General features: G+C 43.0%; 1 protein-coding gene across 5 annotated transcripts in view; it reads right to left on the bottom strand.

Annotated features, from left to right (window-relative positions):
- PHF20 (PHD finger protein 20) overlaps positions 1-13,758 on the bottom strand; it is a 134,676-nt gene that overhangs the window by 81,690 nt on the left and 39,228 nt on the right. For all 5 annotated transcript variants that reach the window (XM_022592532.3, XM_089896804.1, XM_022592531.3 and 2 more), the window contains one exon: positions 13,012-13,096. In XM_022592532.3, coding sequence (XP_022448240.1) covers positions 13,012-13,096 — 85 coding nt within the window. The remainder of the gene's footprint in view (positions 1-13,011; positions 13,097-13,758) is intronic.

Below are 13,758 nucleotides of genomic sequence, written 5' to 3'. Positions count from 1 at the left end.
TCAAAGTCCAAGCAATCTGAGCCCAATTATTTTCCAAACCTTATTTCGAATTACCAGCATACAATACCCACCAACTCAAAGTGACTAGCTACTTGCCACCCACTGAAACTGTCTTGTGACATTTCCACCTCCACACGAAGTGTTTTCCTGCCTGGAATGTGCCACTCATTGATCCTTAAGCACTCAGCTCAAAAGACCACAATAGCTCAGTAAAAGCTTCCTGACTTCCCTGCTACTGGAGAGTTCTCCCTCCTCTGAACTTCTCAGACTCATTTGGTACCTGACCTGCAGAGACTCAAATTTAGGTGCCTTCATATAGAAGGCAGATCCCAAATCGAAGGCAGGCTCTTCAAGGCTAAAGAACACATCTGACAGTAGTTTCTCACACAGCGCCAGGCTCACTGTAACCAGTGTTTATCAAAGTGTAGTCCCCAGACCAGCAGCATCAACAACCCTGTGAAATTACTGGAAATGCAAATTATCAGCCCCACCCCCAATATACTGAATCAAAAACTCTGGGAGTGTGACACAGAAATGTGTTTTAGTAAGACCTTGAGGACTTCCCTGGTGGCACAGTGGTTAAGAATCTGTCTGCCAATACAGGCGACATGGGTTCTGGCCCTGGTCCAGGAAGATCCTACATGCCACAGAGCAGCTAAGCCCGTGAGCCACAACTACTCAGCCTGTGCTCTACAGCCTGGGAGCCACAACTACCGAAGCCCGCACACGTAGAGCCCGTGCTCCCCAACAAGAGAAGCCACAGCAATGAGAAGCCCGCACACCGCAACGAAGCAAAGCCCCTGCTCGCCACAACTAGAAGCCTGTGCGCAGCAAAGAAGACGCGACGCAGCCAAAAATTAAAAAAAAAAAAGACTCCACCTTGCGAGAACACCAGAATCACAACTAACTGCTCAACAAACATCGACAGGAAGACACTGGAACTCACCAAAAAAGATACCACATGTCCAAAGACAAAGGAGAAGCCACAGTGAGATGGTAGGAGGGGCACAATCACAATAAAATCAAATCCCATAACTGCTGGGTGGGTGACTCACAAACTGGAGAACACTTATACCACAGAAGTCCACCCACTGGAGTGAAGGTTCTGAGCCCCACGTCAGGCTTCCCAACCTGGGGGTCCGGCAACAGGAGGAGGAATTCCTAGAGAATCAGACTTTGCAGGCTAGTGGGATTTGATTGCAGGACTTTGACAGGACTGGGGGAAACAGAGACTCCACTCTTGGAGGGCACACACAAAGTAGTGTGCGCATCACGACCCAGGGGAAGGAGCAATGACCCCATAGGAGACTGAACCAGACCTACCTGCTAGTGTTGAGGGGTCTCCTGCAGAGGCGGGGGGTGGCTCTGTCTCACCGTGAGGACTAGGACACTGGCAGCAGAAGTTCTGGGAAGTACCCCTTGGCGTGAGCCCTCCCAGAGTCCACCATTAGCCCCACCAAAGAGCCCAGGTACGCTCCAGTGTTGGGTCGCCTCAGGCCAAACAACCAACAGGGAGGGAACCCAGCCCCACCCATCAGCAGACAAGTGGATTAAAGTTTTACTGAGCTCTGCCCACCAGAGCAACAGCCAGCTCTACCCATCACCAGTCCCTCCCATCAGGAAACTTGCACAAGCCTCTTAGATAGTCTCATCCACCAGAGGGCAGACAGCAGAAGCACGAAGTACAATCCTGCAGCCTGTGGAATGAAAACCACATTCCCAGAAAGAGAGACAAGATGAAAAGGCAGAGGGCTATGTAGCAGATGAAGGAACAAGATGAAACCCCAGAAAAACAACTAAATGAAGTGGAGATAGGCAACCTTCCAGAAAAAGAATTCAGGGGCTTCCGTGGTGGTGCAGTGGTTGAGAGTCCGCCTGCCGATGCAGGGGACACAGGTTCATGCCCCGGTCCAGGAAGATCCCACGTGCCATGGAGCGGATGGGCCCATGAGCCACGGCCGCTGAGCCTGCGCGTCCGGAGCCTGTGCTCCGCAACGGGAGAGGCCACAACAGTGAGAGGCCCGTGTACCGCAAAAAAAAAAAGAGAAAAAGAATTCAGAATAATGATAGGAAAATGATCCAGGACCTCGGAAAAAGAATGGAAGCAAAGATCAAGAAGATGAAAGAAATGTTTAACAAAGACCTAGAAGAATTAAAGAACAAACAAAAAGAGATGAACAATACAATAACTGAAATGAACACTACATCAGAAGGAATCTATAGCAGAATAACTGAGACAGAAGAACGGATAAGTGACCTGGAAGACAGAACGGTGGAATTCACTGCTGCGGAACAGAATAAAGAAAAAGAATGAAAAGAAATGAAGACGGCCTAAAAGACCTCTGGGACAACATTAAACACAACAACATTCGCATTATAGGGGTCCCAGAATGAGATGAGAGAGAGAAAGGACCCGAGAAAATATTTGAAGAGATTATAGTCGAAAACTTCCCTAACATGGGAAAGGAAATAGCCACCCAAGTCCAGGAAGTGCAGAGAGTCCCATACAGGATAAACCCAAGGAGAAACACGCCGAGACACACAGTAATCAAACTGGTAAAAATTAAAGACAAATTACTGAAAGCAGCAAGGGAAAAATGACAAATAACATACAAGGGAACTCCCATAAAGGTAACAGCTGATTTCTCAGCAGAAACTCTACAAGCCAGAAGGGAGTGGCATGATATACTTCAAGTGATGAAAGGGAAGAACCTACAACCAAGACTACTCTACCCGGCAAGGATCTCATTCAGATTCGATGGAGAAATCAAAAGCTTTACAGACAAGCAAAAGCTAAGAAAAAAAAAAAAAAAAAAAGCTAAGAAAATTCAGCACCACCAAACCAGCTCTACAACAAATGCTAAAAGAACTTCTCTAAGTGGGAAACACAAGAGAAGAAAAGAACCTACAAAAACAAACCCAAAACAGTTAAGAAAGTGGTCACAGGAGCATACATATCAATAATTACCTTAAACGTGAATGGATTAAATGCTCCAACCAAAAGACACAGGCTTGCTGAATAGATACAAAAACAAGACCCATATATATGCTGTCTATAAGAGACCCACTTCAGACCTAGGGACACATTCAGACTGAAAATGGAGGGATGGAAAAAGATATTCCATGCAAATGGAAATCAAAAGAAAGCTGGAGTAGCAATACTCATATCAGATAAAATAGACTTTAAAATAAAGAATATTACAAGAGACAAGGAAGGACACTACATAATGATCAAGGGATCCCTCCAAGAAGAACATATAACAATTATAAATATATATGCACCCAACATAGGAGCACCTCAATACATAAGGCAACTGCTAACAGCTATAAAAGAGGAAATCGACAGTGACACAATAATAGTGGGGGACTTTAACACCTCACTTACACCAATGGACAGATCATCCAAAGAGAAAATTAATAAGGAAACAAAAGCTTTAAATCACACAATAAACCAGATAGATTTAATTGATATTTATAGGACATTCTATCCAAAAAGAGCAGATTACACTTTCTTCTCAAATGCGCACGGAACATTCTCCAGGATAGATCACATCTTGGGTCACAAATCAAGCCTCAGTAAACTTAAGAAAATTGGGCTGCCCTGGTGGCGCAGTAGTTGAGTGTCCGCCTGCCGATGCAGGGGATACGGGTTCGTGCCCCGGTCTGGGAAGGTCACACAGGCCGCGGAGCAGCTAGGCCCGTGAGCCATGGCCGCTGAGCCTGCGAGTCCGGAGCCTGTGCTCCGCAACGGGAAAGGCCACAACAACAGTGAGAGGCCCGCATACTGCAAAAAAAAAAAAAAAAAAAAATCTTCCAACAAACAGAAGTCCAGGACCAGGTGTCTTCACAGGTGAATTCTATCAAACATTTAGAGAAGAGCTAACACCTATCCTTCTCAAAATCTTCCAAAAAACTGCGGAGGAATGAGCACTCCTTAACTCATTCTATGAGGCCACCATCACCCTGACACCAAAACCAGACAAAGATTCTACAAAATAAATAAAATTACAGACCAATATCACTGATGAATATAGATGCAAAAACCCTCAACAAAATACTAGCAAACAGAATCCAACAACACATTAAAAGGATCATACACCATGATCAAGTGGGATTTATCCCAGAGATGCAAGGATTCTTCAGTATACGCAAATCAATCAATGTGATACACCATATTAACAAACTGAAGAATAAAAACCATATGAGCATCTCAACAGATGCAGAAAAAGCTTCTGACAAAATTCAACACCCATTTATGATAAAAACTCTCCGGAAAGTAGGCATAGAGGGAACCTACCTCAACATAATAAAGGCCATATATGACAAACCCACAGCAAACATCATTCTCAATGGTGAAAAACTGAAAATGTTTCCTCTAAGATCAGGAAGAAGACAAGGATGTCCACTCTCACCACTACTTTTTCTTCTTTTTTTTTTTGCAGCACGTGGGCCTCTCACTGTTGTGGTCTCTCCCGTTGTGGAGCACAGGCTCCGGACGCGCAGGCTCAGTGGCCATGGCTCACGGGCCCAGCCACTCCACAGCATGTGGGATCTTCCCGGGATCGGGGCACAAACCCGTGTCCCCTGCATCGGCTGGCAGACTCTCAACCACTGCGCCACCAGGGAAGCCCTCTCACCACTATTATTCAACACAGTTTTGGAAGTCCTAGCCACGGCCATCAGAGAAGAAAAAGAAATAAAAAGAATACAAATTGGAAAAGAAGAAGTAAAACTGTCACTGTTTGCAGATGACAAGATACTATACATAGAGAATCCTAAAGATGCTACCAGAAAACTACTCGAGCTCATCAATGAATTTGGTAAAGCTGCAGGATACAAAATTAATGCACAGATATCTCTTGCATTCCTATATGCTAATGATAAAAAATCTGAAAAAGAAGTTAAGGAAACACTCCCATTTACCATTGCAACAACAAGAATAAAATACCTAGGAATAAACCTACCCAGGGAGACAAAAGACCTGTATGCAGAAAACTATAAGACACTGATGAAAGAAATTAAAGATGATACCAATAGATGGAGAGATATACCATGTTCTTGGATTGGAAGAATCAATATTTTGAAAATGACAACACTATCCAAAGCAATCTACAGATTCAATGCAATCCCTATCAAATTACTAATGGCATTTTTTACAGAACTAGAACAAAAAATCTTATAATTTGTATGGAGACACAAAAGACCCCGAATAGCCAAAGCAGTCTTGAGGGAAAAAAGCAGAGCTGCAGGAATCAGACTCCCTGACTTCAGACTATACTACAAAGTTACAGTCATCAAGACAATATGGTACTGGCACAAAAACAGAAATATAGATCAATGGAACAAGACAGAAAGCCCAGAGATAAACCCACACACCTATGGTCAACTAATCTATGACAAAGGAGGCAAGGATACACAATGGAGAAAAGACAGTCTCTTCAGTAAGTGGTGCTGGGAAAACTGGACAGCTACATGTAAAAGAATGAGATTAGAACACTCCCTAACACCATACACAAAATTAAACTCAAAATGGATTAGAAACCTAAATGTAAGACTGGACACTGTAAAACTCCTAGAGGAAAACATACGAAGAACACTCTGACATAAATCATAGCAAGATCTTTTTTGATCCACCTCCTAGAGTAATGGAAATAAAAACAAAAGTAAACAAATGGGACCTAATGAAACTTAAAAGTTTTTGTACACCAAAGGAAACCATAAACAAGACGAAAAGACAACCCTCAGAATGGGAGAAAATATTTGCAAAGGAATCAACGGACAAAGCATTAATCTCCAAAATATTTAAAGAGCTCATGCAGCTCAATATTAAAAAATCAAACAACCCAATCCAAAAATGGGCAGAAAACCTAAATAGATATTTCTCCAAAGAAGATATACAGATGGCCAAGAAGCACATGAAAAGCTGCTCAACATCACTAACTATTAGAGAAATACAAATCAAAGCTACAATGAGGTATCACCTCACACCAGTTAGAATGGACATCATCAGAAAATCTACAAACAACAAATGCTGGAGAGGGTGTGGAGAAAAGGGAACCCTCTTGCACTGTTGGTGGGAATGCAAATTGATACAGCCAAGATGGAGAACAGTATGGAGTTTCCTTAAAAAACTAAAAATAGAATTACCATATGATCCAGCAATCCCACTACTGGGCATATACCCAGAGAAAACCATAATTCAAAAAGACACATGCACCGCATTACTGTATAGCACAGGGAACTATATTCAATATCTTGTGATATACCATAATGGAAAAGAATATGAAAAAAATAATGTATATATACGTATAACTGAATCACCTTGCTGTAGACCTGAAACTAACACAACTATACATCAGTAAAATAAAATATTTTTAAAAGTAAAAGAGGGCTTCCCTGATGGCGCAGTGGTTGAGAGTCCGCCTGCCGATGCAGGGGACACGGGTTCATGCCCCGGTCTGGGAAGATCCCGCATGCCGCGGAGCGGCTGGGCCCGTGAGCCATAGCCGCTGGGCCTGCGCGTCTGGAGCCTGTGCTCCGCAGCGGGAGGGGCCACAACAGTGAGAGGCCCGTATACCGCAAAAAAAAAAAAAAAAAAAAGTTTAATAAAGCCTTGAGGTGACTCTGGTGCACAATGAAGTCTGAGAACCACTGTTGTAAACAATGAGTAATTACCTACTGTTTTGCTCCTTGTAATTACAAAATAAAAGTGATTATTTGTTACAAGTGTCACCAACACAGAAAAGTTGCTAGCAAACAAGACAGACACAAGGATACACAGTTGGTTTTATATATATATATATATATATATATATATATATAAATAATACTTATACAGGTATATATAGTTGGTTGCTTAAAGCAAGCAATGAGATGACAGGCTATGATAAGGATTCTACATAAGGCACGTCAGCAATGATTGATGAATACTTACAGCAAAGGCCTGGGTTCCTGTCTTCCTGCCTCTATTGTGAGGGTGTTGGCAAGCAAAGGAGCAATGATAATAAGCAAGGCTGTGGAACTCTAAACAGACTCTTTTCAAGCAACCATGGCAAAGCTCTGGCCAGTCTAAGGATGGGGGTTTGGGGGTGGGGACATTAAGAACCCAATTCTCAAGAAATCTTAAATATTAAGCATGCCAACAAGCCACCCAAGCCTATACTTTCAACTATCTTATCAACAAAGTTCATCAACAGTTACATCAAAATGAAAACTGTCCATTTTTACAGACATTTCAAACATCCAGAAGGACAAAATGCTACCCAAAAGTCCAACATTTTCAGCTACTTGAAGTCAATTTTGAAGCTTACTCCTGACAGCAGGCTCAGAATGGAGGCCTTAGATGAAGGGATGGACCCCGAGTTCCATGGAAGTCTACAACAGAGCTAGAAGCAGAACCCAAGCCTGTCTGCTGGCCTCTGACTAATTCTTCTCCCACCACCCCACACTGCCTATTCCCCAAGTCCCTCAGCCTCAATTCCAAACCACAAACCCAGAGCACCACTGGCCACTCTGAAATGACCCAAACTATGGCCAAAGGTGCTCAGGGGCCACTGTCCTTAGATAACAATATCCTGGCCCTGACCCTTTTTACTTCCAAAGAACTACAAGGGATCATCTTGAAACTTTCTCCCTTGATCATGCACATAGCCTAACCTGGGCTTCAATGAATCAGAGGGAACAAAACAACACATCCCACAGACAACAGTGGTCTAGACCCACTTCTGGAGAGAGGCGCCAAATCTACTTTAATGGTTTCATGCATAACTAAAAGAATGTCTTCCCACGGAATCCTCCCAAGGGTGGCTGGCAACAGAGCTCTCCCATGGCCACAAACAACATCTAACAAAAAACATGTAAATGACAGAATCCAAAATAAGAACATTCTTGACACAAAGGTCACCTGCCTCAGGCTCCCTTAAGAAGTTCCTGTCTTTACCAGATGAAACAAAGCTTCCTGGCTTTGCCCTCTGGGGGTTAAGAACTCAGCATATCAGACAACCTCAGTAATAGCAGAAGGGACGTAAGAACAAAACTAGAGACATATAGAAAGCTCATCTTCTCTAGGACCAAGGAAGCAGGGGCCAAGGAAACAGGTGACTCTAGAAAGGACAGATTTCTGTTGCTCTTGAAATCTACCATAACTGTGAGTCAGGGTCCTTTTACTACCCCGCTCATTCTCCAGGAGTCAGAGAATTCCATAATATCATGGATAGGAGCTTTCAAACATGGCTTCTCAAAGTCCTGAGGTTCCCACAGATGTGCTTAAGGGGGTGGGCAGAGGGATGGGATAAGTGCATGTTTGCAGGCAACCTCCCCCTAAGTCTTTTCCTCTTAGGAATTTTACATAATGGGCTTAGGTTCTGTAGCCAATAATTTCCAAAACTGCTCATCTAGTCCAATTCCTTCTCCCATTTCTAACTGCTCAGATGAGTCTAGAGCAAGGAGAATGAACTGCTTATAATCATCAAGCAGGGACTGGGACAGGGCCTGTCTCCAATCAGGGCTCTCAAGACACCACCGGGCTCCAGGAAGTACAGACCACCTACACTCACCCTACTGTATCAGGTGCACGTACACACACACACACACCGCCAGGGAGCATCTGGCCCTGACAACTTCTGCTGTTTAAGGAAAACCCTGATCCAGAGAAGCGGCCTGGTACTGTAGGAACTGCAGTTTCAGGAAACTTGGAGCACCAAGACCTCCATGCAGACCTCAGGCTACCATTTATCTATATGCTCTGTAACCTCAAGCAGTTTCTCCTGTGAGCTCAGTTCCTCATCTGTAAAATGTGGATGGGGTTGACAGCAACAACCTTTCCACGTTTATGTGAAGACTAAATAAGATCAGATATGGAAATTGCTTAGCAAAGGGACTGTCACAGAGCAAGGGATCAATATGTGGTTCTAATTACCATCATCTACCAAGTCACTTTGACAGAGAACCTCCTTCCCCCCATAGAAGGTAGGAGCCGAGCTAGCAGCTACATGTATGGGCCTAAATTGTCCTTTTATCTCTATTCAAAGCTGCTCATAGTCCCAGTGTTCCCACATTTCAAATGTAGGTTCAGTTACAGCATGAAGAAAACAAAAAATAGTAACTGCTTCAACCAGAGACTCTAGAAATAAGACCATTTCCATGAAATCTCCCAGTTTAAATGCAGACTTTAAGCAATGAACAAAGAGATTGAACTGGGGTACAAGGAGGGGACGAGGGGGCTGTGACCCAAGGATATGCATAATTTCAAGGAAGAGGGACCTGATTCGCCTGCGCACTCAAGTTAACCACAGATCAACAGGAAGGAATGATTCCTCATTTTGTTGTAAATGTGAACCTACTTTCAGTTTCCCCCCAGAGAGAATGCCTTGCAGAACAGGGGCACAAACCCCCTGACAGATGAGCGGCTCTGACATCCTCGGCATAAAAACGGGGAGCTGAGCAGAGGTGAGGTCAACTCACCAGAGATGGCTTCCAAACAAAGATTCCCTGGAAGCAGAATCCCTTCTTTTTCTCCAACACAGACCAAGGATCTAACAAGGCTACCAGGTGTGGCTGCCTTCACACAAAATGATGCTTAACTGCAACTGCCAAGGAATCATTCCAGATGAAAAGGGCTAAATAACATGGCATTGCTCTCCCCAGTTTCCAAGTGCTAAATAACTCCCTTAAGAAACTCTGGGGCTTCCCTGGTGGCGCAGTGGTTGAGAGTCCGCCTGCCGATGCAGGGGACACAGGTTCATGCCCCGGTCCGGGAAGACCCCACATGCCGTGGAGCAGCTGGGCCCATGGGCCATGGCTGCTGGGCCTGCGCGTCCGGAGCCTGTGTTCCGCAACGGGAGACGCCACAACAGTGAGAGGCCTGCGTACCGCAAAAAAAAAAAAAAAAGAAACTGAAAGTTGCTATCAAAAACTCAACAGATGACAAGCTTCTTTTCTAGGAATAAGACATTTCTTGACAACTTATTCATGTAAAACAGATCTTTTGGGTTTTTTTTTTCCTTGTTTTCTTCCAAGCTTCTGCTTAGAGAAAAAGAGAGAAAAAAAAGAAAAAGTGTGTCTAAAGTCCATCAGTGTTAACTCCCTGTGACAGGGATGAAGGAAAATAATAGTGCAAAAAATAATAGTGCTGAAAGCTGTCAACGAAAGATTGAATGTAAAAAGTGTAGATAGTTGTAAAAAAAAGGAGTTTTAAAACATGTTTATTTTCTATGCACTTTTTTAATTTAAGTGATAGTTTAATTAATAAACATGTCGAGTTTATTGCTGCAAAAAATAATTAAATAAAATAAAAAATAAAAGTTGCTATCTGGTTGTGATTCAGTCATGCCAGATTCCCAATGCCAGCAGCCAGTGCTCTCCACTCTGGCTAGGGCCACGACCCACCAGCCTGCTCAGTCAATGCTCAGCCCCAGCAAAACCATCAAGGAGGTTAAGCACAGCAGAAAAATCAGACCAAGCCTTCCTAAGATGAAGCTATAGAAAGTGACTTCACTATATCCCCAGCCTCCTCCTAGCAGCACCAAAAAGACAGAATAACTTTTACAGGAAATAAAGGCACCACCTTGCCTGCAGAGGCTCTTCGCACAGCACCATTAAGCCGTGGTGGCCCCTACTAACCAGAGAAAGAGTGAAATTAGAGTCCAGCATTGTCCCTCCCAATCCTGCAACTGAATTACTAGAATAAATCATGAGCTAGAAACTGCCAGCTCCCCTGGATTAAACCTAACCCAAAGGCAGCACCTAAGAGTCATTATTTTATCTCAAAATCAGGCACAGATCTGAGCACCCACAAAGGCTAGCTTTCCTTCGCAGTCCACGAGGTAGCATTAATACCACACAGCTGGTTCCATTAACTTTCAGGATTGCCCCTCCCCCATGTCCCTCCTTCTCCTCCCTCTTCCAATTAATCTCAAGAACCAGAAAGGATGGCAGCATAATACAGGACTTCAGACTCAAGAACTCTGGGGAAAACAGGTTCTCCCAAAAATATCCACTCATTTTCAATGTCCTCCAGTTAACTAAAACTCACTGAACAGAATTTGAAGCTTACAGAGCTAATATATTAGGGTAGCAAATGACCATTGTAGGAACAAATTACCTCAAGACTCTCCCTCCTATAATTTTAGCTCATGGAGGAAATAAACTGAAAAGATTTTTTAAAACAACTTGCAAAGCTCTGGTTGCCAAAGTTTAAAAGACATTTAAAAACCTTAATTAACTACGGCCAATAATTCGGCCAATGACTTTTAGTCCTTAAATGATCACTTCAAAAGATTTCAGACCCAGGGCTTCCCTGGTGGCGCAGTGGTTAAGAATCTGCCTGCCAGTGCAGGGGACACGGGTTCGAGGCCTGGTCCGGGAAGATCTCACGTGCCGCGGAGCAACAAAGCCTGTGCACCACAGCTGCTGAGCCTGCCATCTAGAGCCCGCGAGCCACAACTACTGAGCCCACGTTCTACAACTACTGAAGTCCACGCGCCTAGAGCCCGTGCTCTGCAACAGGAGAGGCCACCATGATGAGAAGCCCGCGCATCGCAACGAAGAGTGGCCCCCACTCGCCACAACTAGAGAAAGCCCGTGTGCAACAATGAAGACCCAATGCAGCCAAAAATAAATAAAATAAATTTATTAAAAATATATATTGGCTATATTACCTGTGCTGTACAGTATATCCTTGTAGCTTTTTCTTCTATGAGTTTGACTTGATTTTCCCCATATTAAGTGAGATCAGTCACCATTTTAATAAAAATGGACCTATAAATTGTATTTAATGAGTGTTTGATATAATAAACTATGTCTTTTACTAAAAGGATTTAAAGCAGTTTAATAACATGTAAGCTTTCCTTTAAAATAAATTTTTAGGTTAAAGTGATACATATGAAAAATAGTAATAGGATTTTATTTTGAACACTGGCTTATAAAGTAACTTAGGGAAACAAGGGACTATCCAAAAAGACTTAATCCGTGAACAGGAGGATCAGTAACTGTTTAGACAACTTAGAAGATACAACCTTGCTTTGGAGGCCTGTGGTAAAAGAACTGTGGTTTAAGGATAACCTACATCTGTCAACCCACACTGGTCTAATAGCTGCCGGGACTGGGGGTGGGGTGAATGTAGCAAGAGAGGAACTAAAATTTCTGCTACATGCAAATGTATGTTCATTTTTGACCATTTCAACCCATTCTCAGACAAAACTTCTTGGTCACCCCAAAGTCCAGCAGAGTGCTGAATAAATACTTAAATAACTTCATTGAATGAAAAATCAATGTGGCCTTAGAGTCACCCCTAACACAGGTACTAAGAGGTCTGTTTGCCCTAAACATTCACTGCAGGAATCATGGACATGCCACAAACATCCTGGTAGAAAATGTTAAAAAAAGGAAAAAAGGTATCACTTGAACCCCCAGTGTGTTCTCTGTGTGTCAGGATGCTGACCACACATACTACCTTCATAACCCTCCTCTTCTCTTGCCTTTGTATTAGCAAAATGAGCCTCTTTGGGACATGTTCCCAGTCCTGACTCCTCACATGTTCTAAACTCTGGCAAAGGCATTCCAGCTCAGTGCTCTAAATCCCAGTACCCCAATTTCAACTAGTAACTCTGATACTACAGATCACTCTCAATCACCTTGCATCCACAAAGCACATTTTTAAGAAAAGTTTGCTGTTTGCTTCATTTCTAGGCTGTTCACAAATAACTAAAAGGAATATTAGGGACTTATTTCATCTATTATATTAGGAACTCCTAGACAGCAAGAACCTACGCACTTCCCAGCAGAGTGACAGATGAACCATGACTGTTTTAGAAGGCAAAGAACCAAACTCCCCCTCTTTAACCTACCTTTCCCTCCATTTATAATTTCTTCCTAACTCCTGACAGAGTAATTAACTTAAAGAGAGAGGATTCCTAGGCAATAAATACATACTGAAAATATACTCTCAAACTCCAATATTACAAACTCACCCCTAAGTCAAGAGTAAAAACAATTACAACTCAAATGCCTTACCATCCTTGTTAACAGCAGTGACTTTGGCTGGGTAAAAACGACAATCAGACCAGCAAGCAAGGACCTGCTCATTTATTTGAAATTCCTAAAAAATATTAAAAAACAAAAAAGATCCTGTTACCAATCCAATTTCATAGGACATACATAGTAACAGAATTCATAAAAGAAGCTGAAACTGACAAGGGCAGGAAGGGGAGATGGCTACTGGGATGGAGGAAGATGTTTCTGCTGTTCAGCATTGGGAGCCAAAACAAAAGGGCTAGACACAGACTTTTGCCATTTTAAGAGTTCTGGACAGCCATAGCACAGCACCAATGATAATCCTATCCTGTCCCTGAAAGTGAGTCTAAGAGCCCAGGGCCACCAGGGAACACACCAACTACACAAGCTGGAAGGAGAGAGTCTACTTCATCTTACGGGAAGCAGCATTCATGCCACCTAATGCCATCTACACTTTTAAAGGGTCTTTTGACAAAGGAGGCACTCATTCACCATTAATATTTCATACTGTTTTCCCAGCACACAGTTTGCATTGCTACATTTTGAAGAATGAATATTCTTCAAGGTCTTATAAAAGACCTTAATATGAGGCTAGCACAATGCTCCACATGGAATGATTGCTGAATAAATGGTCAGACAGCAGATGAGCTTACTAAATGATCTAAAGGGACACAGTGGTGTAAAGGAGAGAGAGAAAGTCCCCATTCATCATCAATGCAGTCTCAACCAAGTTAGTTTATGAGCTGT

The sequence above is a fragment of the Delphinapterus leucas genome, chromosome 15 (genome assembly GCF_059928025.1).
Source record: "Delphinapterus leucas isolate spDelLeu-1000000601 "Yukka" chromosome 15, BTC_Dleu_Yukka2, whole genome shotgun sequence".
Taxonomy (NCBI): Eukaryota; Metazoa; Chordata; class Mammalia; order Artiodactyla; family Monodontidae; genus Delphinapterus; species Delphinapterus leucas.
Note: the sequence above shows the minus strand (reverse complement) of the source record. Positions and strands in the feature narration are given on the sequence as shown.